Source organism: Ammodytes marinus (assembly GCF_949987685.1).
Source record: "Ammodytes marinus genome assembly, chromosome: 6".
Taxonomy (NCBI): domain Eukaryota; kingdom Metazoa; phylum Chordata; class Actinopteri; order Uranoscopiformes; family Ammodytidae; genus Ammodytes; species Ammodytes marinus.
Genome location: NC_137235.1, coordinates 32,743,055 through 32,770,873, shown reverse-complemented (window position 1 = coordinate 32,770,873; position 27,819 = coordinate 32,743,055). Strand labels below are relative to the sequence as shown.

The window sequence follows — 27,819 nt, the reverse complement described above, 5'->3', positions numbered from 1 at the left end:
TGTGCAAAAAAATGTGTTTTTTTGCACATTTATAGGGGAGAACGGGGTAATTTGTCACATGGGTTGGATGTCACATTCGTTATATCTCGCCACCAGAGCGCGCTAGCTCTGAAATGTTGATATAAAAAAGGTCCAGAATTGGGATCAGAGGTTACATACATAGACTTCCTTGGAGTTAGACTGCTGCATTTCAGGTGAGAGGATGTTTTGTGTTTTTCATGTCAAATTCAAAATATTTTGCTTCTCAGTATTTTTCTTCTAGGCTTTTACACAATGGGTTTATAACAAAACACTTTTTACCCTCAGAAAGTGTGAAGGGTAAACTATAGTTTAGATTGTGGTTAGCAAGCTAATTAGTTGTCAGATGGTTGTTGGCCTTGATGCTAGCAAGAAATTCAAGTTGGGGTTGGTCGTCAAATTTTTTGGGGGGTTGGTTGTCACATGTTATCTCAAGGCTGCAGCCAGAAAAGGAACCCAATAACGAAATAAATTGTCAAGCTGTATCCTCACTGACACCCCAGAGAAGGAAAGAATAGAGCAGGAAAAGGCAGCTAGCAAGCAAAAGAAAAAAGGGCAACAAAATCAAAACAACCCAGTGCATCCCAAACTAGACCAGCTGCCAAGGCTACAGAACGTTATGTAGGCCTATTTGTCAACTTGACAATGCAATTAAACATTCAAATTTGGTTCTGCCTCCTTGCCTTCTTTTTAAGATTTTTCCCATTAAGATAACATTGTGACAAACAACCCCATAGTGTATGACAACCAACCCCATCAAGGGGTCGGTTGTCACAATGTGTCAGAGTGTCTTTGATGGTAAATTACTTCTTCATTACAATAAGTTGGAAAAAAAGAGAGACACACATTTCTAGCCAACACCTTAAGCTTCAATTTAATGTAGGAATGGCTATTGACAGATGTTTTGGTGATGAGCAATTCTCACTAGAGTAAAAAGTGTGCCTACTTACCCCGTTCTCCCCTACTACATAGGATCTCAGAATTCAATACACCTTCATATTCAAACCGGTGAAGTAGGCCTTTAACTGTTGTTGGCTCAGAGCGAATGTGCCTGAAGTAAGCCTTGCTTCTTCTTTACTTTTCTTTCCAAGCGGAGAGCACCTTGCATACTCACCTGGAGTCTACTCATTACTAACTGAGAGTAACAGGTGTCATCTCCCCTTTTTATAAACGTAAGTTTATCTGCTTTGAAATAATTGGACAGTTATATTCCTGACAATGTTCTGGAGAAAGGAGAGACCGTGTTCAGCTCCGCGGTGCTGTGGAGAACACAGGCTGCGCTGCGGTGGCACGGAGGTGGCAGTTATTTGCAGTTGCTGTTTGACACAACGCTCAGTTTATTGCACTTGCATCAAAATATTTAATTTTGTTAAACTTTATTTTATCCGTTTTGTGCCGTTTTGTACACCTATATAACATTTTAAAATAGGGGCGGCAGGCCTAAAGGCTACAGACACAAAAAAATATATATATATATATTTTCCTCATCCACCAATCGAGTTCATTTGAAACGAGGAGTACTCGATTACTAACGCCCATCCCTAGTAGCTACAGAACATATACTGTGCTGTGTAATAACAGAGTTGAAAAAAGGGGGAAAAGTTGCGGCTTATAGTCCGAAAATTACGGTACTTGCATAACCAACACGCTTTGTTTGCAGCTGTTAGACGATTGAGTTAATTTAATGTGGTGAAATTGTGTGCTGCTGTTGTGAATTGAGCGTCTTGGATTCAATGCTTTCATTCATACAAGTCAGGAGAGGGTTGTTTAAAATTTGCACATTGTTTGATGTGTCCTTAATTTGCATTGACACAGGAGTTAAATGAGCTGCGAGAGACTGAGGGAGGCACAGTGCTCACAGCCACAACATCTGAGCTGGACGGCATCAACAAACGTGTCAAAGACACTCTGGCTCGGTCAGAAGGTAGGCAATGTACTAAACACACACACACACACACATAGGCAATGTACTAAACACACACACACACACATAGGCAATGTACTAAACACACACACACACACACATAGGCAATGTACTAAACACACACACACACACATAGGCAATGTACTAAACACACACACACACACAGGCAATGTACTAAACACACACACACACATAGGCAATGTACTAAACACACACACACACACATAGGCAATGTACTAAACACACACACACACACAGGCAATGTACTAAACACACACACACACACACACATAGGCAATGTACTAAACACACACACACACATAGGCAATGTACTAAACACACACACACACACATAGGCAATGTACTAAACACACACACACACACATAGGCAATGTACTAAACACACACACACACACATAGGCAATGTACTAAACACACACACACACATAGGCAATGTACTAAACACACACACACACATAGGCAATGTACTAAACACACACACACACACATAGGCAATGTACTAAACACACACACACACACACACATAGGCAATGTACTAAACACACACACACATAGGCAATGTACTAAACACACACACACACACACACACACACACAGGCAATGTACTAAACACTTGGTTGGTTGCTCTTAACAGTGAATTTAGAGAAGCCAACTTGTAACCAGGAGATGAAACGTTAGCTGGAATGAGGTATAAAAATGTGCACTCTACCCTCAGGATCTAATTAAAAATCATATCGATAAAACGAAGAACCACTCCAAAATAGCAACAAATGTATATTTTGATGCACAGCTTTTGGTTATTTTCTGGTAAGAGTAATCTTTGCTAATTTATGATCTACCACCAACTGATTTTAAAAATCTTGATAAACCTGTTCTCAGCAGATGGGGAGAATTGCAGTGATTTTGTTTGAGGTCATCACAGGTTGGATACGTGATGATGACCCAGAAGCCGCATGAGGAAGAATGCCATTGTCAGGAAGCACTTGTTCCTGAATAGAATGAATTTGCATGGATTCCTGTTCATTAATTGTAATTGCAACAAAAAGAATCATTGTAATGATAAGGATTTATTCATAGCTTGATATGATTCTTATGTAAGAAACATATTCAACCTTTTGTTCTAGACTGTCAAATTTCTCTTTACAATTCAGTGAACAATCTGATTTTCTTTTGCCTTTTTAACAAAGTGCTTAAATTAGCCTTCACATTGATAAGTTGTTGGTGAAGGCTGTAAAGCTAAATAGAGTAATTGTGGCTGAATATAAAAACATGAACTTAAGTACTGGCTGTTCATTTATTTTAATTATTTTTTTGGCTGCTTTTAAAAAGCTAATATCAATGGCTTTCTTAAAACCAGAATCCAGTACAGGGCTCTAGACAATCCTTTTCACTTGTAGCACTGGTGACGACCTACTTTCTCAGACTGTCGCACCATCAAATTATTTGATCGACCGCTGTCTTTGTTCTGATATTGTCTGATATCACTCCTATAAACTGGGCGCGGTTGGATTCACATTCAACCAGTTATTATTTTTCATTAGTCTGATCTGTTATTTGAATGTTATCAAGGGGATTTCCTCTTTGGCTATTTTATAGGCAGTGTTGAACTTAATAAGCATTCCATTCTCCTCCGCATCAGCCCGGGCAGGTTTTCTGCTCCTTACTGTCATTGTGAAGCGCTTTAGACCACGGCCGCCAAGTTTTTACTCGCGCTTCACCAACAAATGCTTTGATTTTAATATGCAGCTGTCTGACCGGCTATCGTGAGGCTCGTATCTCAGCTGCTGTCTGACCGGCTATCGTGAGTCGCGTCTCAGCTGCTCACTGCCGTTAACAATAATGTTTGTTCCTCAGTTGGCGGAGCGGTGCTGATGCACTGTGGCAAATGAGTATGTTCATGCACTGGCACCAGTGTGTTATAGCCGCTGCTATAAAAATCCTTTTGCCCCTCATTTTCCATTTGAATTTTTTTTGGTACGTAGCTCCTTTTAGAAAATGGGCAGCGCGTAACGTAAATTGCGCAGCACGCACGCGCCATATCATCACGTAGCCAACATCAAAGAAGAAAAATAACCTCAGTGTTTCCCGCGCCGCTGCTGAGTGAACGTGTGCCGCTGCTATAAAAATCCTTTTGCCCCTCATTTTCTATTTTTTAGGTACGTAGCTCCTTTTAGAAAATGGGCAGCGCGTAACGTAAATTGCGCAGCACGCACGCGGCACATCAAAGAAGAAGAATAACCTAACAGCGAGTGTGGCAGTTGTTGGCAATAGTACACGGTTGTAAAGTTACATTGATTCTAGCAGCGAGTGAAGCGGAAGAGTGAAGAAATAAGGAAAGAGAGAGACAGACAGACGGACAGAGAGAGAGAGTAAGTTGCTAGAATGTGTCGCTACATGACCACCAGTGTTAAAAACCCTCTGAGCCCAATCGTCATTTTATTTTATTTTATCTATACACCGCAACCTCCGTTCCGTTTTTCCTCAAGTAGACTACATCGTGTGTGTGTGTTGTCGCTCTTTTTGGATCACTCATAGCCTTTACAGGAGCTTATCCAGTCTGGAGCTTGTAGCCTAGGTATTTTCGGGAACTTTGAAAAATTAATCCATACGGTTAGATCCGATGTTGTTCTTTATTTCCATATAAAATCCGTTTTCATCGCGTATTTTAGTTAGGGATTTATGCTAATCGCCTGTAAGCATGTGGTCATTAGCATAAATGCAGGGAAAAAGCCTATGGACTTTTTAAAAGAGCATGATAGTTTCCATTATGTATAACTTATATTTATTTTATAATTTTCTCATCACTTTTTGACTCCCAAGACTAAGAAGAAGTGTTTTAAGCAATAACAAGCTTAATCAATTTGCCTTTTTGTGTTATATCAATAAATAATTGTGAGATATTTATTGCTTTTTTACTGTCTAATTGATAATTTCCTACATTCAAACGACATCACTGCAGCACACATATTCTGATAGTCCAGGTTGTGACCCAAATAAATGATAACTTGACTATTATAAATTATATTTGCGTTGTGGGATTTTGTTTAAATATTAATTTCTATACAAAAATGTCAAAATCTGTAAATGAAGACACATAAGACAAAGTTACAACACCAATAATCCTATCTACAGTAATACACTGTGTGAATAGGATTTAAGTGCATATTCTCCTCTCAAAGTGCACCAGATTCATGCATTCCAATGTATAGGGTACAAAAAAAAATTGGCCGGACCCCCCGAGAGGGTTCGGGGTCCACAGCACCGCTGCTGAAAAAAATCCTGCGGGAAACACTGGATTGCATATGTCTAGAGCACTGCCAGTATGTATGCATTAGTATTTATCTTGTTCTTAGCCTCCATGTGTATGTATGCCATCGGTACTAGCGCATGACCCTTACCACCACTTCCAATGTCTTTCCCAGATCTGGATACTCTGGTTGACAAGACAGAAGTGGAAATCAAGGACTACATAAAGAGCATGGATCGCTGGAAGAACATTGAGAAGGAGCAGAATGATGCAATCAACCACGACACCAAGGAGCTGGAGAAGATGACCAACAGGCAGGGCATGCTGCTCAAGAAGAAAGAGGAGTGCATGAAGAAGATCAGGGAGCTCGGCTCGCTGCCACAGGAGGCCTTTGAGAAGTACCAGACCCTCACACTCAAACAGGTGCAAACACCTTTACACACAGACACAGACACACACACACACACACCATGCCTAATGATGATAGACGACGGTTTGTGGGTTTAACATTTCATTTGTCTTCCAGGTAGCATCAGTCTATATCAGCGGTGTAGTTTTTAAAATTATTCATGCCATTTCAATTTAAATCACAGGGTACAGAATGTTCAGAACCCCATCTGGGTGCATGAGGCTAGATTAACAAGTTTAAATATTTGTAAGTTGCAGGGTTTTTTATTTTTTTGGTACAAACTTCCATTGAGATTGACTTAGCAACATATCTCTTCAGTGCCAATATGAACAATGATTACAGCAAGCTACCACTTGGGGGCAAAGGAACGTTTTGTAAACACTACATTGACACATTATCGGTTTATAATGTTAATATGGTGAATGTGTTTGCTAATGCTAACATTTGCTAATCTAAGCGGCACAGAGCAACACTTGCATCCATTTGGAGGATTGCTTCTGTCCTCCTGATGAACTTAGATCCAATATTCATATAGGGGAAGGTGGGGTGATTTGTGCAACTTTTTACTCAAAGTGATTTTAAAGTGAGGCCTTGACAGTTATGTCTCCAACTCAAATATGTACATATATTTCAGGATGTTGTGCATCCCTGGCAATAAAAACTTTGGATCTGGAATAAACTGTTTAAGAAATATAGCTTTCGGAAAAAAAGTTGTCTTGTCGCACAAGGGTGATTTGTGCGTCATTGTGTCACAATGACAAAGTCACCATCATCATCTTTCTGGCCATCTGAACTCTCATCAGTGGTGTCGTTAAGTGGAATTGAGATGTCACTCTCTTCTGAGCTACTGTAGACAATCACTTTCTTTTGGTGACCAGCGTATACAGCCATGCCACTGGCACAACTCTCAGAAATGTACTTTGCACTAGTTGCTCCGTGCTTGTGGAACCAACTGCCACCTGACAAATGTGATTCCCCCTACATTTCTGCCTTTAAATCAAGGCTCAAAACCCATATGTACACCCTGGTGTTTCCTCCCCATTAACCTCTGCACTACTTACTTACCTCTGCACTACTATCTGTGTTTATGTGGATGTATGGGCTTTACGTCTTTTATTTTGGTTATTGTTATTTTACCTTCATTGTTTACCTACTGAATGCACTATGTACAGCACTTTGGACAGTGCAAACTGTCATAAATGTGCTTTTATAAATACATTTTACTTACTTACTTACTTATAACTCACCCAGGCCCTTGCGCACAAATCACCCCATCCCCAGAATTTTGGATAATAGGCATGATGCAGCAATTTAGGGTTGACATTGTGCTAATTATATAGACTCAAAGTGTAGCATACCAAAGCACTAAAACATGTGTCAAATGTTTTCAAACGTATCTATAATTGTTCAGACACAATAATCAAAAAACCTTGATCATGGAAATTTTACTTTGAAAGGCAAAACACAGTTTTTTGAGCTTAAATGTGCTTATATCTTATTCCTTGTGTCTCCCTTCTTTACAGGATGAGTCAAATGGATGGCTCTTCTTAAATATGTGGTCACATTTCCAATTTCTTCCACGGTTTTCTAGAAACAATGGGTTTTGCAACTTCCAAAATGCACAAATCACCCCACCTTCCCCTATTAACTTAATTTTAACTTTTGGCCGTGGTCTACTTCTCACTTCAAACAACTGAACGTTCTTGCCCTTGAACTGCAAAATGGTACACTGTTCTCTCAATGTCTTTGTCCGTCTGCTGTTTGGTGATGGCAGGTAGTGTACAGTTTGTTTATCAGAGCTCTCTTTGGCTGAAGACATCTGCCAACTGCAGCCAGAAACATTAGGTTCAAGAAGGCAGTGAGACTTTGATATAAACAGTAAGGTTGGTTAGCACAAACCCAAAACGATGAACTAGAAGATGCTGAAACTCTTTAATAGAGCTGTAATTGGTGATAACTGAGTATCTGATTGCCACTACAAGCTTTTAAATTACATTTAGTTAATGGAGCAATTGTTGATTTATAAAAAAAAATATGTTTTAATTGTGAAGGAAAATAATTGGCATGCCTGAATTAAAAACAACTGTATTGCACTTTATTGTCCCAAAGCTTTAGTGCCCTTTACCCTCGTTACCACAGCAACTTTGACACTAAAGACTTAATAACAGTAGCACAACTACTGAAGGGAAGATCTGTTTTCTGTGCATCCTATCCTACTATCCTGGTCAAATGTTTGAGTGTGCACACATACACACACACACACACACACAAACAGATAAAGCCAGCACACACAGATAAACCCAAGTCTCCCAAGGAAAACTTCCTGAAGCCATCACATCCCACCCACTCACCAGTGACTCAGACACTAATTAGTGCTCTGTCTGTTTTTTCAGCAAGCTGTCTCTGGGTGCACAGACTGTTAAATGGACTTGGTTGAATCTTTCATAAGCGTGTGTGTGTGTGTGTGCGCACTTGTATTAATCATGTTGTGAGTACCTGTAACATAAATTATAACATTTTAGGGTGGGGATTCTTTTGTTTATGGTTAAGGGTTAGGTAAAGCATGAGGCAACTACTAATAATGGTTATGGCAGCCTGCAGAAAACATGTGTACGTCTATGTACCGTATTTTCCGCACTATAAGCCGCACTGCCGGCCTAAAGGCTACAGACACTAAAAAAAATAAAACGATTTTCCTCATCCACCAATCGAGTTCATTTGAAACGAGGAGTACTTGATTACTAACGCCCATCCCTAGTAGCTACAGAATATGTGTTGTATAATTATTATATTATTAGCCGCAGGGTCGAAAAATGGGGGAAAAGGCGCAGCTTATAGTCCGAAAATTACGGTAATGTCCTTGGAAGTGATTCAAACACAACTGTGTGTGTGTGTGTAATCTCCCCCTTAACAGTGCTGGAAATAGCCCTCGCACTTTCTCATAAACACTTGACATGGCTAAGCTTTCTTCCCAGGACACTGCTTGTGGAGAAGAAGGTGCCATTGATTGCAGAAGTGGATGAGACGGGCCAAGTAATAATGGCACTTGCTCGTATTCCCCCGGTTATTTGTGGTGAATTTATAGTCTGAGGGTTGGAGGGTGCATGGCACTTTTGAGCCAGACTAAGCCGGTTCTTAATTAATCATGTCATGTAATCTTCAAATATGATAAGAATCCGTCAAAGCACTTCTGGGTACTTGTCGGAAATACACGACGGATATGAATTCATGACCCAGTTTAGTGCTGTAAGTGGTATCATTGCACACTCTTAATGCTCGCAGCACACTGCTAATTTTGTGTCAAGATAGTGCTGTTACCCAGTTTGTTGCCTGAATTTGTTTTCATCTATTCCAGTGGGATGGAAAAATCTCTGAAAACCATCAGAAAAAACTTCTAGCTTAAAACATAGCCCCCCCCCCCCCCCCCCCGTTTTTTCAGTGTATTATGAAACCTTGGTACCAGGAGAAAGACGAACAAATTGACAGCCTTAAAGCACTCGGATGGTGATTTTAAAAAATATATTTTCCTCTTTTTTTTCCTCTCCAACAGTTGTTCCGAAAACTGGAGCAGTGCAACACTGAGCTGAAGAAGTACAGTCATGTCAACAAGAAAGCTCTGGACCAGTTTGTCAACTTCTCCGAACAGAAAGAGAAGCTGATCAAGCGGCAGGAAGAGTTGGACCGTGGCCACAAATCCATCATGGAGCTCATGAACGTCCTGGAGCTGCGCAAGTACGAGGCCATCCAGCTCACCTTCAAACAGGTTTGTTACATGTCAAACACTTTTGAGTGTGTCACTAAGCGGCGAAAGAAATCGACTACTTCTCAACTCGGTGGGTCCTGTACAGACGCTGGGTGGTGGAGGAGGACCTCTCTCCCCAGCACTGGCTAGTTCCCCCGGGGCGCATTTCCTATGTGTGGGTGGGCTGTCATTTGTACTGCATAAATATAAACAAGTATATTTAATCACGTAAATGTCATGCCGGATCACGCTATAAACTGCAAACACCATTGATTATTCGGTTACAGGAAACGTTAAAGTCTTTAAAATAAATATCTATGCTATCACCATGGACATAGTTTTCTATATTTACATGTTATGATCCCGATAAAAGCAGCTGTACACATATAACTGGGTGATATAGCTTTAACAGGCTGTGCCTCTAGACTGAAATGACTATTTGGAACCACATCTAGGTCGGATTGGAAAGGCTCGGCATGAAGGTGATGATGTGGACACAGGCTATTTTATACTTCACTGTTCATGTTTATAGGAATGACGCTTAATGCCTAATTTAGCCATTTATTTGTTAATACAATTTAAGTTTTTATTTTAACAAATGGAAAGAGGTCAAGGAGAGAGATTAAATTATAAAGTACAAGTAATCATGACATATGCAATAGACTTGAATCACATTAAGCTGCTGCACATCACATCACTTTATTTTCTTAAAATCAGCACTATTATTGATCATTTATTTTGGTTTATGTTGCTTAAAGAATGCTATTTTATTTAAATGTTGTATGTCATGCCGTTGTGACAGAGGTTTTCTATTCAACTTGTCAGATATAGAATTGTATTTGTTTAATTTCAGATACCTTTTGAACATACATGAATAAAGCCCTGTTCATTTTAACCACATGATACCATCACCTAAATCAGTGATTTTCAACCTTTTTTGAGCCGAGGCACATTTTTTACATTTACAAAATCGTGGGGCACACCACCAACCAAAATGACACTCTAACACAGTACATATAGTTAATAATATAGTTTCTAAATGTATTTATACTCACTAAGTGTGAAACCTGGGCCTGTTTCGATGAACACAAAATGGATATTCTGGCAGGAATGGTAGAAAGACTGGGATTTTAACCCATTTTCACCACAACCCCTTCTACACCTGAGCCCTGTGATTTTTCCTTCTCTATCTCTGCTGACTCCTCTATAAGGAAAATAGTTATTGGCCCAAAATTAACTAGTAGTAGCTAGATGACATAATCAACTAATTTGCATAATATGCAATTCTGAAAGAGGCTAAATGAATAGAAAATGCTGAGTAGTAGGCCTTAACAAATTACCTGGGCCTCTTTACATATTTACAAATTAACTTTAAAAACGTTGTTGCCATAACTACAAGGTTAGATTTTTTTTTTTATAGATATGCAGTCGCCAATTGAATGTGGACCTATAAAACTATTTACGTGTTTTCAAACGTCACCTGGCAGCTTTTGCTCAGAGCGACACAGTGTTGTCTCTCTGATGGCCGCTGCAGGTATGGGGGCTGTTTTCACCAAGCCCCAACCTCAGCGATTTTTACCAAGAGTACCTATTTGCAGACCCATAGCCATGGAGAAACGGAGCTCCACCGGAAATAGGAAGTTTCTTCTTCTTCTTTTTTTACTGGCGGCGATCACCCAGCGTTTCTTCTTCTTTTTGTTTTACTGCCGGCGTTCACCTAGCGGTGAATAATAACAAGACACAGTTTCCACCGGTTATGGTGCTAGTAGACAGTAAAATAAGTCAGTTTGTTAAGGGTGAATGAAACACAAAAATCACTAGAGGACAATGGGTCTGGTAATAAATCAATCAGGATCTACAAAGGAAACTGTCACTCCCCATTTTTTAAAATGTGTGTTTATTTTAATGTGGTGGCACTTTTTGTGTTTCATTTATAAGAGTTTATATTTGTGTGTGATTGACCTACTTGTAATAATTGTGAATTAAAGAGATGGATTTCGGAAGATGTACACAAAGCTTCGTTGCTTCATTCATCTTCTACCTCAACATCTACTTTTTACCGCCGTCCTGGCCACTTAGGACCCTTAACAAACTGACTTATTTTACTGTCTACTAGCACCATAACCGGTGGAAACTGTGTCTTGTTATTATTCACCGCTAGGTGAACGCCAGCAGTAAAACAAAAACAAAAAGAAACGCTGGGTGATAGCCGCCAGTAAAAAAAAAACTAAGAAGAAATTTCCTATTTCCGGTGGAGCTCCGTTTCCCCATGTGTCTTCAAATAGGTGCCTCTCATTTTTACCAGCATCCAATAAGGAAGTGACCACAACTGTAGTAACCAGGAAGTGCCACTGGGGGCTGGAAGCAGAAGACAGCCATTTCTCATTGACTCCAATGTTAAACATGCCGTTTTCACAGCATTATTAAACCTATTTACAGCATGGATTAAAAAAAACATTCTAGTCTGTATGTTTAGGTCATACCTCCATGAGAACACTGAGGGGGGTGATTTTTTTTGGACCACACTAGTTTTAATTTTTTTGGAAGTTAAAAAGTATTGGCGCGATCTCTTGAGTGACAGCTCTCCGCCCGTTGTCCCTCACTTTGCCTCGGAGGTATACGTCAGTTATCTCCCGCCCCCCGACGTGAGGCGGAGTAAAAATCTCACAAAATGGCAACGCGCACAAACCAGGATTATTGGATGCCGTGTGAATAACTGAGGTTAGCCCGGATGCAAATTTCTCTGTGGCGCGTGCCTCTAGTTGAAAAAAGTAGCCTACTCGCACTGTCTCAAAAAATGGTCGCAAAATGCGAGCATTTGGTCTCTGTCTGGAGCCCTGCAGCTTTGCACACCACTCATCACTTGCAAGCAGCTTTTAGTAATCGGACCTCTCGTTTGTCAGAAAAACTTTAAGTTCCTCTCGCAGCTCATACACACGGGCCAGCACTTTACCGAGCGACAGCCACCGGACCTCCGTGTGGAGCAATAAGACTTTATGTTCCGCTCCCATTTCCTCACACAAAGACACCCGACAATTAGGTGATATTAGATCATTTCCCACGGCACACATGAAGATCTCTCACGGCACACTGGTTGAAAATCACTGACCTACATTAAAGCAGTTTAAAACTTCAGTTTCTCAAGAAATTAAAAATGTATTGGGAACCCATTGATTTGATTTCCCGAGGAACCCACTCAAATCAGCCCCTGTGGGTCTTTGGGACTCAGTATAATTTAAACCTATCAACGTCACTAGGATGGGCGATATGGACCAAATCTTATATCACGATATAGGTAATTTTATATCACGATATCGATGTATATCACGGTACAGTATTTTTCCTTTAAATTCAATGGATTACAATAACCGTACTGAACTTTAATCACATTAGATTATTTTCATCTTTTGCTTGGAACTTAAATTTGCATACAAAAGAAAAACTGGTGCAAAATACCACACCAGTCTGGCTTTAGTCAGTCAGTGCAAAATAAAAATGACAGCATCAAACAAATAGCCTACATTTTCCAATTGATAGTAGCCTATATCAAAATAATTAAAGACTTGAATTTTCCTGCAGTATTTGCTCATCTTAATTTAAAAAAGCTGTCAACATTAACTAATGAGCAAATGTCTGGTAATACTTCAACTCCAGCTTCAACACAAATAATATTTTCAAGTTTGACATGTTTTAAAGTTACATAAAACCAGCCTTGCTGCCTGTCTCCAACAATAACAGCACGGGGGTGAAGCCCTGAGTAGGCTAAAGATGTCATTATTAGCCAGCTAGCTCACGAGAGCTAACCCATGTAGTTTGCGGCTTAAAACAAGCCAACTCTGCGTCACAGCAACAGCACGCTGAAGCAGCAAGCAAGTTTCCTTGCCCAATGACATTTTTGACCGTTAATACCAGCTGCTCTGCCACCGTGACACGGAGTTGGTTTGTTAACTCTAGTGATGGCGCACCGGAGCTAGACAACTAGAGCAACAGATGAGGCTTCTTCTGTTGAGGGTAGAGAAGCTGTATTGCAGCCCAGAACTCTGCTGCAGAGCCCCCGTGTGGCGCGGCGGTGTAACTGCAGTGTAACTGTAGGGACTCGAACAGGAAAGATGGACCTTAACACATTAGACCAATGGGACTAATATTCGCTGGTTTTCTCTCCCACAGGTGTCAAAGAACTTCAGTGAGGTTTTCCAGAAGCTGGTGCCAGGCGGCAAAGCTACGCTGGTGATGAAGAAGGGTGATGTTGAAGGCAGTCAGTCTCAGGATGAGGGCGAGGGCGCTGGAGACAGTGAGAGGGGCTCTGGTTCACAGAGCAGTGTTCCGTCAGTGGACCAGTTCACTGGAGTCGGCATCAGAGTAAGCCTCCCTTTTCATGCTTTCCTATTTTAATAAGTTGATTCATGTGTAAAGGTGTAGAAATGAGTCTCTAGACTATGTATTTAAAAATGTATTTTCCTAACTTGTAAGACAGTCTAATGTAATGTAAACCAGAAACCCTTATACAAATCACATATTCAAACTGCACTTTCAAACATTAAGATGAACCTAGTTCACCCACCAACCCAACTCTACATGTTCTTTTTGTTTGTTTATTGTTTTTGTAAAGCGCTCTGAGTGAGAGAAGAGCGCTATATAAATAAAATTATTATTATTATTATTAACTGTCTCCATGCTGAAAAACAAGTTATTTTGTGTCACCATGAACCCGTGTTTGAGAGTTGCCTTGAGTGTTTAGTCTGGAAACATGTGTAAGTGTATTTGTGGAGGACATATCCATGGACACCTGATCCACACAAAGCAGAACCATCGTGTGATGAGTCATGCTCGATTCTCCTCACTCTAAATTTATCTGTGTCGTTATCAAAGCTGTCGTAACAGCACCGGCGCATCTTCTCATCTGCCGGATCATCTGTCTTCCCAAAACTGAATGAAATGCAAATGAAACCATTAAATGAAAATAACAGATTTCTCTGTCTGTTTATTACCCAACCTACCCTGTCCCGTTGTAGGTGTCGTTCACAGGGAAGCAGGGTGAGATGAGAGAGATGCAGCAGCTGTCTGGAGGGCAGAAGTCTCTGGTGGCTCTGGCCCTGATCTTTGCCATCCAAAAGTGTGACCCTGCTCCTTTCTACCTGTTTGATGAGATCGACCAGGCCCTGGACGCCCAGCACAGGAAGGCTGTCTCGGGTAAAGTGCTGGTCTGAATGTAGCTAGAGAGGGATGCTTCTTTGTTAGAACATATAAAAAAAAAATCAAGTTTCAATCTTTCAGCCATACCAAATGCAAGAAGATCATAATCTACCATTTTGTTTACCATTCCATTCCAGACATGATCGTGGAGCTGGCAGGCCACGCCCAGTTCATCACCACCACCTTCAGGCCCGAGCTGTTGGAGTCCGCCGACAAGTTCTACGGTGTCAAATTCCGAAACAAGGTGAGTCTGAATCCCCTATCACAGTTTGCGTGGCGTGCTAAGATTAAAGTTTAAGAACCAGCTCAACAGTTTATATGCAGAAGAGAATCCCCAACTGAGCAGGATAAACACTTTATAGTTAGTCATACAGAAAGGATTTGTGCTACTGTGTGGTTGGCGGGTGATGACGGGCAGCATCTGTAGATAAGGCGGCAGGTGTGCATTGCTAAACCACTACCTTAACTATAATTTGCTGCGGGAAAGCCTGGCTTTAGTCATGGCAACGTTCGCCTGTCATGACTGTATAATCCAAAATGGAACCAGACTTTGGATGAAGGGGGTGCGGGGTGGGGGGGGGGGGTTCTACTCAAATATCATCATCATTGAGGCTTGACGTGGATAAATACAATTTTAAATGACCAAATCTTTGAATGTAAAAATCCTTTTCAGCTATTGTCCACACGTCTGTTATTATTTCTTTATTATCGAAGAAAAAAATGCATCTTAACAGGAAGGTCATTATGAGCTGTAAATGAAGGTTGTGAAAAGACTGATGGCCACAATTTCTGCCTCAAAGACGAGCTTTGTTATCTGCTGAGCTGACTGGGGGGAGAGAAAATTACTTTTCATAAGATTATGATTACTGCTTAGTCAGAGCACCTGAAATGGAGGAATTGATTGGTCATTAACTGTGCATGTGTTTGTCTGTCTATGTTTAGGTGAGTCACATTGACGTGATCACAGCGGAGCAGGCCAAAGACTTTGTGGAGGATGACACCACCCATGGTTAATGGTCTTGGGCTCTTCATCATCCTCCTCCTCCACTTGTACAGTGCACTGCGTAGCTCCAAGCCTTCCACAACATTGCCCAGAGACAGAAATATCTTACTCAACCCACCAGCCTTTTTTTATCCTTCTGTTAAACATAGACAGCGCACTGCAGCACTGTCAAAGCTTCTCAGACCATCTATGAATTTGGAATTCCAGTTGGATAAGTTGTTTGTTTGTTTTATGTTGAAACCTGGGCTCAAAATGACTGACATCTACATGTTGACGTTTTAGTTTCAGTCTGAGAAAACAAGATTTTTTAGATATGTGGTTTTGTTTAAAATCTGTGATCAGGGGATGTTTGTTTTGTCACATTTTCCCGCGTTGCTTTTGCTCCGTGTATCAACCACAGATCCAACATCTTTCAGAGGTGTAGTTGTCCTATAAAGCACTGGGGGAAAAATCCACCTTTGTCTGAAGAGGTCTTCAAGAGAGACCCTTTTGTTACTGTGCTCTTTTCTAACGAAGAAAAGGTCTTTTGGACATCTGTGATTAGAAATGGGAAGTGCTGTAGAAAGTTTTTAAAGGTAACAAACCTTCAGGACCTTTTCAGAAAAGTAAATGGTCTTGTTGTTGGCACCGTTTTGGTAAAGATGAATATTGTTAAACGGGACCTTGTTGCTCGGTGGAAATGGGAGGGTCTGAAGCTGATCTGGATTTTTGTTTTCGTTGCCACCCTTGAAAAAAAAAAGTTTTTGTTCACGCTGAGGTTTCTGTAATGTATGCTCTTTGTATTCCTGAAACAATGCTTACTTGTATCTGTCATAACAAGCCACATGGCTTAAAATGTTTCTTTTTTATGGTTCTAACTGTATTGTGTAATTTACTGTTTTGGGTCATTTAAATATATGGAAGGTTTAATTCCAAAATAGCAGATATCGACTTTGGAAATCGACTCCATGAATTTGATCAGACTATATCTACTATGTTTGATTTTTGGGTCCTGAAGTGACACTTAATTTCAGTTACAGTATCTCACAAAAGTGAGTACACCCCTAACATTTCTTCAAATATTTCATTATATCTTTCCATGCGACAACACTGAATAAATGACACTTTGATACAATGTAAAGTAGTCAGTGTACAGCTTGTATAACAGTGTACATTTACTGTCCCCTCAAAATAACTCGACACACAGCCATTAATGTCTAAACTGCTGGCAACAAAAGTGAGTACACCCCTAAGAAAAAATGTCCAAATTGGGCCCAAAGTGTCAATATTTTGTTTTGCCATCATTATTTTCTAGCACTGCCTTAACCCTCTTGGGCATGTAGTTCACTAGAGCTTCACAGGTTGCAACTGGAACCCTCTTCTACCCATTCATGACGACATCAAGGAGCTGGTGGATATTAGAGTCCTTGCGCTCCTCCATCTCCCGTTTGAGGATGCCACAAAGATGCTCAATAGGGTTTAAGACTGGAGACATGCTTGGCCAGTCCATAACCTTTACCCTCAGCTTCTTTAGCAAGCCAGTGGTCGTTCGGAGGGGTGTTTGGGGTCGTTATCATGTTGCAGTACTGCCCTGCGGCCCAGTTTATGAAGGGAGGGGATCATGCTCTGCTTCAGTATGTCACAGTACATGTTAGAATTCAATGAACTGTAGATCCCCAGTGCTGGCAGCACTCATTTAGCCCCAGACCATGACACTCCAACCACCATGCTTGACTCTAGGCAAGACACACTTGTCTTTGTACTCCTCACCTGGTTGCCACTCCACACTCTTAAGACCATCTGAACCAAATAAATGTATTTTGGTCTCATCAGACCACAGGACATGGTTGCAGTAATCAATGTCCGTAGTCTGTTTGTCTTCAGCAAACTTTTTGTGGGGTTTCTTGTGCATCATCTTTAGAATAGGTTTTCTTCTGGGATGACAGCCATGCAGACCAGTATGATGCAGAGTGTGGCCTATGGTCTGAGCACTGACAGGTTGACCCCCCACCCCTTCAAGCCCTTCAGCAATGCTAGCAGCACTCATACGTCTATTTTCCAAAGCCAACCTCTGTGTACGACGCTGACCACGTGCACTCAACCTTCGTAAACTGGGCCGCAGGGTGGTATTGCAACATGATAACGACCCCAAACACACCTCCAAACGACCACTGCCTTGCTAAAAAAGCTGAGGGTAAAGGTTATGGCCTGGCCAAGCCTGTCTCCAGACCTTAACCCTATTGAGCATCTTTGGGGCATCCTCAAACAGAAGGTGGAGGAGCGTAAGGTCTTTAATATCCACCAGCTCTGTGATGCTGTCATAAATGGGTGGAAGAGGGTTCCAGTTGCAACCTGTGAAGCTCTAGTGAACTACATGCCCAAGAGGGTTAAGGCAGTGCTGGAAAATAATGGTGGCCACACAAAATATTTACACTTTGGGCCCAATTTGTAAATTTTTTCTAAGGGGTGTACTCACTTTTGTTGCCAGCAGTTTAGACATTAATGGCTGTGTGTCGAGTTATTTTGAGGGGACAGTAAATTTACACTGTTATACAAGCTGTACACTGACTACTTTACATTGTATCAAAGTGTCATTTATTCAGTGTTGTCCCATGGAAAGATATAAAGAAAAATGTGAAGAAATGTGAGGGGTGTACTCACTTTTGTGAGATACTGTATATACCATGTACTTCTCTCGAGGAAGAGTTGTCATTTGTGTTTTGTCTATTTCCTTACTGGATTTATTTTTTTGGGATTAAACTCCTCATATGTTGTACCTAGTTTCAAATACTCTTTTTTTAATGTTTTGGTTCCTTTTTATGTAATTAGAAAACTTACAAAAATAATAAAGATTTTTAAAATAAACTGTGACACTGTCAGTACATATCATTTAACAGGACCACTAGGTGGTGCTACAAAACCAAATTTACAGCACAATTATGTTGAAAAATTGTGTTGCCGATTTAAAAAGAAAATAACAATTCATAGCAATTGTGGAGTGTTTATGAAAATAATCCAAAAATGTATTGTTAACATTATTAAGAGTTTATAATATCAACATGTTCTCATGCTCAGTGATTGCATTCCATCTTATATATTTTTTTTTTAAATAATTTCTAATTTGTCTTGCCTGTTTTTCTTTATCACATGTATGCCTATCTTCAGTTGGTTAGAATTCATCTTGTAAGGAATATCCACCGAGCTTTGGATTTGAGGTTGAGGTACAGAGGACGCAAGGTCGGCAACTGCCTGGCATTGAGGGGCAGAAGCCGGCACTCATTACACAGTCCTTAACCCTGTGTTACATTTTTCTTCCTGATACCAATGATCCTGTTAAAATGCAGAATGCCAGGGTAGAGCCCACATGACGCACACACATGGCTGTCATTCTAGTGTAACAGCGCCTTGCGTTGGCAGCGTATCTGGAAGGCTGTGACCTCCTGAGATGGATTTGTGGACCCCTGTTTTAATACATCAGACCGCCACAGTATCCAAGTGTGTTCGCCAGGACTCATTGGGTGCCTTACGTCAGAGGGTTTTGAAAGTTAACCTTTGAAAGTAGAGGACCCACAATTGGATTTTCACAAGCATTGTACTCCACTTTATTACACTAGTTTTATTGTTACCTAAAGCAGAAATCCATTTCTGGCCTGCTGTTGGAGAGACAGCTGGTGTGACTATTGTCAGCTTCTACCAAGTGAAGGAAATCAACATGACATTTTGCTCAGTTCTCCCTGGGCCCAGTATATGTCTTGTTAAACATTGCCCCACATCACCCTCAGCATTGCTGCTAGACTTCAGCTTCCTCCAGCAATAATCCACACTTTTAAAGTGAAAAATAAAAAATACCACACCCCTTCACTCAGAGGCCATTAGTCTGCTATATGTGGAACATTTATTTACATTTTATCCCAAGGGTGTGAGGAGAGGAACACTACTTTACATAAGACAACTTTCTTGGTTGTAAGGAATTTATTGCACGATGGCAATGATTCTATGTTATTCACGGTAAGAGCTTTATCAGCCTGAAATGCAGAAATGCAAACCGTTTATTACTAATGAATTAGTCTTTAGTTATCGGCTTTGTCATTTAGAGTGAAGAAAGACAGGAGAGACTTTATGGTTCTAGTTAAGATTATTTTTGAACTGGAACTTTGAACAGCCAGGTCGTTAAGAGTGTTTGTTTGTCCTTTTAAACTTTGTGGTATTGTTATTATGCCCTATAAAGTGATCACACACATTATCTACAGTTGATGTTTTTTCTGGGCCTGCCAAATGTGAATTGTGCTGCCCTATGTACTGGTCCAATAAATGGGAGCCATCATGCCAAAGACCCTGGTGTGATAGTGACAGCACACCTCATCCCTCAGCGCCTGAGGCTGCTAGCAGGGAGCAGATCTGTTGCCGTGGCTGCCACATATTAACATCCCTGCATGCAATCTGTCGCCAAGTCAGCTGACACGAGGATGTGGATCAGGAAGAGCTGTGCTTGCTTCTTATCTGTTCGGCCAATTTCCAATTACCATAACTTATCTCCTACATTTAAGTTTCTTTCCATGCATCTCTATCAATCCCACTGTGTCCTGCCCTGACCTCTCTCATGGGTGTGAAATGTGAAGCTGTTTTCTTTCTTTCTTTTCTTATTGGATAGAAAAAGAAAACTATTTTCTGCACCATATGGGATGAACAATTTGTCATATCAAGTGCAGCACAGCCACTGTACCTCCAAATTTATGAATTTCATATTCACAGTAATTTTTTTTTTTTTTTAATCACAGCTTTCCCCACAGGCCTTCTTCACAGGGTTACATTTTGTCCTTGCAAGAAAAGCTCAGGTTCCCCTCTATCATATCCCCCGACCAAACTGGGTTTATAAAGGGACGCCAATCATTTTATAATACCCGCCGTCTAATGAACATTTTATATTCCCCCAGTAATACTGAATCAGAATGCCTCGCTTCTATGGATGCTGAAAAAGCATTTGATAGAGTAGAATGAAATGATTTGTATTTCACCCTTGAAAAATTCGGTTTGGGTCCTGTTTTTACTTCTTGGGTTAAATATTATATGCATGCCCTTCTGCCTCAGTATTAACAAACAGCCGTTACTCAAGTAGTTTTGATCTGCACCTTGGGACCCGGCAGCGCCGCACTTCCACTCTCTTCGGTGATTCCCAAATGTAGTCCCGTGATTAAGCACTCCCTTCGAATTTGGACCCAATTTAGGAAGAATTTTGGAATGCAGAATTTTTCACTTTTCAGTCCAATTGCAGCTAATCATTTGTTTACTCCCTCGACGGTGGATGGTGCTTTCAAGATCTGGCATAAAAAAGGCTTAAAATGCATCGGTGATTTATTTATTAATGATCTATTTGTTAGTTTTTCTCAATTGACAAAAAAAATTTGTATAGAAAAGACTAATTTTTTCCGATATCTGCAAATCAGGAATTTTACGCAGAAGTTAATTCCCCAATTCCCTCACAAACCGCTAGCCAATCATGTCGATTTGTTTTTTTCTGTAAATCCCATATTAAAAGGCTCAATTTCTGTGTTTTTCAACCTTATTTCGAAGTTGCGTAGCCCCTCTTTAGCAGCTATAAGAACCCTGTGGGAGCAGGACCTAGGTTCTGCCTTCACAGATCACATGTGGGATTCAGTCCTGGATCAGATACATTCTACCTCCATGTGCGCCCGACATGCTCTTGTGCAATTTAAAGTAGTACATCGTATCCACATATCTAAAACTAAACTAGCTCGTATGTTTCCCGATGTAGACCCGACCTGTGATAGCTGTAAGAGCGCACCGGCATCACTCTTTCACATGTACTGGCTATGTCCCACCTTGACTGGGTTCTGGTCATCAGTTTTTCAAACCATTTCTGAAGTAGGCTACTTCAGCATCAAATCGAGCCGAACCCTTTCACTGCAATTTTTGGCATTGCTCCCAATTCAGGCTTGCCTAAAGTGAAGCTAAAGGTACTGGCCTTCACCTCTTTACTTGCTCGTAGGGCTATCTTGCTCAAATAGAAAGATCCTGCTCCTCCCTCCCACTCACATTGGATTAGAGACATTATGTCATGTATGAATCTGGAGAAAATTTGTTGTACTGCCTATGGATCTGAGACAAAATTTTATAGATTGTGGCGCCCCTTCCTGGACTATTATGAGAAACCGACCACAATGGTTGAGGAGTAGCTACCCCCTCCCCTCTTTTATTAGATTTTTATTTTTAATTTTTTTCATATTGGTTGTTTGTTTTTGTTTCTTGTTGTGTGTGTTTGTGTTTCGTTTCTGTTTTTTTGACGTTGTGTATTGCTTTGTGTGTTGATTTCTTAATGCAGGACTGTTTGTGATTGGGTGGGATATGGGTGGGATATGTTCGGGAGGGAAAAAAGGGGAAAAAATGAATAATCCATTGTATTGCAGCTGTTTGATACTTTGTGATTTAATAAAAAAACCTTTGAAGGAGAAAAGCTCAGGTTTTACTAATAATAACGTGAAAAAAATGTCTCTGCTCCATTCAATTGTGTCAGTAATTCCTGACATTGAGCCAGTATGCACAAAACCAGGACTGTGAAACCGAGGCAGATAAATGGAATTCAGTTTCTTGATTTTCTTCTGGCCTATAGGCCTATATATCTACACCATTTGGATACAAATAAAAGTTAGTTGTATTACTTTAGCCAAATAACTTACAACTGTCTTAATAAACTGTTATATATAGCCAAATAGTATGCTGTAGGTTTGCTAATTATAGGTTAAATGTAAAGGAAATTATTGTATGTATTGTATGTTTGACCACTGTAAAAAGCTTTCATTGAGACAATTGTTACAGTTAATGTACGGGTTGAAAGCTAAATTGATGCCTGTTTTACCCACCAGTCAGTTCCCCAGTAAAGCTACTCTGATACTCTACCAAATGAGCAAAAATGACAAATAATCTAGTTGGAAATTGTATATTATTATTATGATTTCAACCTTTATTTAATCAGGAGAAACCCATTGATATTAAAAAAGCTCTTCTTCAAGGGTGTGACCCGGCCAAGGCAGCAGTATAATAAAAAAACACAGTAACAGACAAGAAACACCAGAGGACAAAGTTAATCAAACTAAAATAAAACAAAGCAATTCACATTACATACATTTAAAAGAGGCAATGTTGTAACCAGGAAAATTAATGAAAACATTAACATCTTAAAGACTCTGCCTTCATTCCTTTAATTTTGGTCTTAAAAGCATTTAATGAGATTCATACAATAATGCTAACCTAAGTCTTAAGTCACTCTAAAGCGTATTCAATGTAGAGGGAGCAGAGTACACAAAAGCCTTTTTTTCCTGTTCTGTGCACACATTTGTGAGAAAAATTATGTCATGGAAATGCAAGGAGTGTTGCCTAGCACTTTTTTGGGTGATAAGGGAACATATGTATAAGGTAGCACAGCAGGCAATGCCTTATAATTAAAGATATACAAGTGACAGAGCCTACAGGTGGCAAGAGAAGGCCATCTTACCCGAGAGTATAACTTGCAGAGGAGCGCTTTACATTTGGTGATGAACCTCAAGGAAGCAGGGTGGGCTGAGTCAACCATATACTGAACAGAGGTATACTATACAACAAATCAACATAGGCCTGAACAAAAAAAGTTTAGGGGAAATTATATAAAAGGTGTATTTAGGGGTCTATCCAGTACTAATTTTCCCCTTAACTTTTATTATTCATTGTAATTTGATTGTAGGCCTACTTTTTTAAACAAATAATAAACATTTAAAAATCAGTTAACGTATTATATTTTCGTGTAGAAGACATCTTCTCTGCTCTTCAATACGGAGTTTCTTCCACAAGTAACAGGATCCACCCCGAATCCTAGACATCTCCTCTTCCCTCCGTTCTCAGACACTAAACACCATATCTTCTCAACAGGCCTGCCTCCCTGCCCTCTGGTCCAGTAATGAACACTGAACAGATAATACCAACTCCCATAATCAAGCTCCTTATCATAAAAACAGGCATAAAGCTGTCCTAGTTTTTACAGTCAACAAGTTAATTTGTTGTCTAACAGGTGCGTATTAACTGCGAGAAGAGTGGGAGGAGGAGGAGGCCCTGTGAACAGATTGGCCCTGTCCTTGCGCTTCATGGTGGTCCATCTGCTATGCAGTCTCACTGGCTGACTATCTATGTCTGCTTCTTCAAAGTCATATCCATATGAGTCTATTTTATCTAGTTGTCAGATGATCAGTCTGTCTGTCATCTGTCGGCTTGCCGCTCTGTCTATCAGGGACATGTGATTCTGGTTGTCAATGTAAAAGTTCCTGCAGAAACATTGTGTCGCAAAGCCTATGCAGGAGCCTGAAAGTGTTAAGTCACAGGCTGCCAAGCAAAGCATCACTCATGGGAATTATGGTTTTATGGGCCAAGATATTAATTAAGTTAGGACCCAAGGTTTTTCTGATAGGCTACAGAAAAAAATTATATATTCTTGCAACCATGGGGTGCTGAGAGGATGAAATAAATAAGGATTGTTTCCATGTAGGCTATTAGCCTATTAAATAGACCTAAAGCCTATATTAGGCTATTGTATCCTGGATGTGAATTCGGTTAGGCCTATTACAATTGTAGGCTATTAGTTGGAACTTTTTCAGGACTTGAGAGACATTTTGAAGTGATGATGAAGATGTGAGTAGGCTAACCTAGGCCTACACCACACTCGCATCACAAATGGCAAAATTGCCATGTGACCATGAGATGTGGTGAGATGTTCCACTCCCAAGATAGCCTAAAGAAAAAAGCATTAGGCCTAGCCTACATACCCTACCTATCTTAATCCAAAGTAGGCCAACAACTAGGCCTATAATATCTGGAAATTCATAAATTGAGGAATAGGCCGCCTATTCTAATAGGCTAGTAGTAATCAATAGTCAATAATCAATAGTCTAATGACTCGACGTCATTGAAAATGAGGGTCACCCCTCAATTGGTCTCTCAAGGATAAATAAAAGTTAAATGAAAATGAAAAAATGAATTTCCAGATATTATAAGTGACCAAGTAGGCCTACTGTGTTGGCTAATGTGATAAAATGTGTAGTTAACATGAACACCTCACATGCTCTTAACATACAATAACCCATGTTTCTGTGGAAAGCGCCTACCATGCTTCTGTGAACGCAACACACGTGCCCTGTGCGGTCATGGACCTATAAAGAAAGCACCGCCGCACGGGTCCAGCCTACTGTAATCTGCCGTCAGCATGTCCGATTCTTCTCAAGGTAACACATTCAACCCTTCAGTTTTCATATTTAAATAACTTTAATGGTAATAAAAAATAACCCCACGTTGTTCATATAGGTAGCCTATACCCCATGAATATTTTAGATAGGCTACATTTTTTAAATCTTTATTTCTACTGATAAAGCTAGCTTTCTGTAAAACTGCCTTGCTAACGCTAATGTCAACTAAAACCAAAGCTAAAACAAATAGGTCATGCTGTTGGTAAGACTAGCCAGTTAGCTAACAAATGTTGAGGCTAAAATTAAGCCTCAACATTAACATGACATTACAACTGTCTTAACAGACATCTCTCACTTGCAGATGCTGTTTCGTAGAGTTACCCCACACCAAGTCCTGGGTAAGTTTTCACTTAAGCTACACCTTCCTAAAACAGGGTAGCTACATCTAAAAATAAGGCCTTATGAGTATCTAAATGTTTTAAATAAATCTATCCAATGTCAAATGAATGCAAAGTGGCGTAGGCCTAGATTTTTTCAATCCTTTTTTTTCTGACATTGTGACTTAAAAACTAAAAATCACTGGTTGCATTTATTTTTTATATTATTTACTAAATGCCTCTCCCATTAAATACATATGGTCACATTAATACATTTACTGTAACGCTTTTAGATTTTTTTTTGGCTTTTTATGAGAAGATAAAATTAAATGTTAAAAGGACAGAAACACCAAACACCTAGATCATCCAACTGATTCCATTCCATCTACTTGCAAACAGTCACAGCATCAATAAAAAGTTAAAAGGGCAGCGGCCGGCACATATCCAAACATACCTATCACAGGGACGGCAGCACACGGTCATCACATTTCCTGTACAGCGTCTACTTACATAAACTCAATCCAGTAGACACAACAAATACATAGAACAGATTAACAATAGCATTCACATGCAATAAACAGAACACACTAACAGCAAAATGTCAGCAAGAAGAGGGCAACATGCATGGAAAAGACAGTAATCAGCCAGCAGCAGCAGGGTTTGGGAAAAATTAGTTGGTGAGCTGAGAAGCAGTTTAATGTGTCAGTAAAAATGCCCATGATAGAGTCCTTGGAAACTGACTTAGGGATGAGAATTCACTTCTAACAGGTACAAATTTAAATTAGCCTTACATCGCTGCATATGTTTTCGCATATTTAAACGCTATGCCGTTGATAATTAAAGCCTTTTCTGCAAGTTGAATGAGGAGCGATACATTTTAGTTAATTTTTTCATCTGACTTTAGATTTTTTTATAAGTAAACTAATTTATAGCTTATTTGTGCACCAATTTTTGTGTTCTGCATCTTTCCCCATCTCTTACCATAAAGCACACAACACCAGGATACTGATTTCGAACTGAATATCCTAATTCCGTGAGGTAAAATCAAATCAAACAATTGTCACTAATTTTGCTCTCCAATATGTTGTGTTCTCTATCGTGTCAAGACTATCTCTCCACCCTGCATATTCCATATGTACGGGGACTGACCCCCACGGGGGCAGTTGACGTGGATACTCTTTAAGACACACCACTTGTGGCGGCCACGCATGATTGGCCAGCCGTGGCTATATAAGCCACACGCATGCGTGGCCTCTTCGATTCCTTGATTTCCACGGACAAGCAGTAGACGTGTGTGAGAAAAAAAGCAAAGCAAAGCAAAGCAAAGCAAAGAAGGAAAAGATTGAGTTCTGTGGGTTTAGCAAGTGTGGTGACATTAGCGTTGTCCGCTTACCTAGTGAGTAGGAGAGCAGGTCTACGGGCCCCTCTCTGGATCGCTGTATTGTCTTTACTGCACAGGCTGTTGGAAGCGTGGCTTGATCGGCTTGCCGATCTGTAGCCATTGTCTCCCGTGAAATCCGACCCAGGCGGAGGAAGCGGCGGAGTGCTTCACAGCTGATCGCTGAACCACCGAGAGAAAAGAGTGGCCAGAGTGTGGCTGTGTGTATTAACGGACGCCGTTTAACGCCACAGCCATAGTCCCTCGTGAAACCCGACCTATCGGAGGAAGCGAACGGGCGTACTTTGAGCCGCAGGTAAATTAAGAAGAGCAGGCTGTTGGAAGCGTGGCTTGATCGGCTTGCCGATCTGTGGCCATTGTCTCCCGTGAAATCCGACCCAGGCGGAGGAAGCGGCGGAGTGCTTCACAGCTGATCGCTGAACCGGCGAGAGGAAAGAGTGGCCAGAGTGTGGCTGTGTGTATTAACGGGTGCCGTTTAACGCCACAGCCATAGTCCCTCGTGAAGCCCGACCTTGTCGGAGGAAGCGAACGGGCGTACTTTAAGCCGCAAAAAGTAAATTGTTTCAGAGGGCACGTCCCCGCAGACAGCGGGAGTTTCGGTGTCAGCGGGGTGATTAGTGCCACGTGCATAAGCTACATCTTCCAAAGTTCACAAAGCATTCAAAATGTTGGGTCCAGAGGAAATGTCCAGCCCAAGAGGCCACGCCTGCTCGGGCTGCGGGGTAAAAATGCCAATGGAGGACGGTCACGATCAATGTGTGCATTGTCTAGGGCGGGGCCATGCGCGCATGGCCAGCCAAGACCCCGCCTCCGGCATGAATTGGTTTTCCTGCCAGCTAGGGTGAGGAAGGCTACGGCGTTAGCATTTTCTCTCAAAAATCCGGCCACACTCATTGGGCAGCCGCAGTGGGCGAAGCAGCCAAGGGTAGTGGTTTGGAATGATCACATGGGGGAGGAGCCTCACTCATTAATTCATACCCCAGGTGTGGCTGCTGGAGGGTTCAAGCCCCTCCTCTACAGCAGCAATGATGTTCCCATCCACAACCCAGCCCCCCACCTCTGCACTGGCAGAGCAGGGGGGGTTGGGGCAGGGGTACCCTGCGTCGGATGAAGAGGAAATTGACATCCTGGGGATGGAGTCGGAGGGGGAAGACCTCCCCCTCGGCCAGATGGGTGTGGAGGCACAGCAAGAGGTAGAGGAGGAGCAGGAGCGCTCGACTCCTTTCTATCAGCAAGCTATCACCGGCTGCTCAGGCATTGGATGTCGAATTGCCAGCGGAGCA

General features: G+C 41.0%; 1 protein-coding gene across 1 annotated transcript in view; it reads left to right on the top strand.

The window, feature by feature from the left end:
• The window catches only part of smc3 (structural maintenance of chromosomes 3), a 54,152-nt gene extending 35,840 nt beyond the window's left edge, over positions 1-18,312 (top strand). The window contains exons 23-29 of the mRNA XM_080029446.1: positions 1,834-1,942; positions 5,386-5,633; positions 9,170-9,382; positions 13,529-13,720; positions 14,374-14,551; positions 14,692-14,798; positions 15,497-18,312. Coding sequence (XP_079885572.1) covers positions 1,834-1,942; positions 5,386-5,633; positions 9,170-9,382; positions 13,529-13,720; positions 14,374-14,551; positions 14,692-14,798; positions 15,497-15,568 — 1,119 coding nt within the window. The 3' untranslated portion in view covers positions 15,569-18,312. The remainder of the gene's footprint in view (positions 1-1,833; positions 1,943-5,385; positions 5,634-9,169; positions 9,383-13,528; positions 13,721-14,373; positions 14,552-14,691; positions 14,799-15,496) is intronic.
• The last annotated feature ends 9,507 nt before the right edge of the window (positions 18,313-27,819 follow it).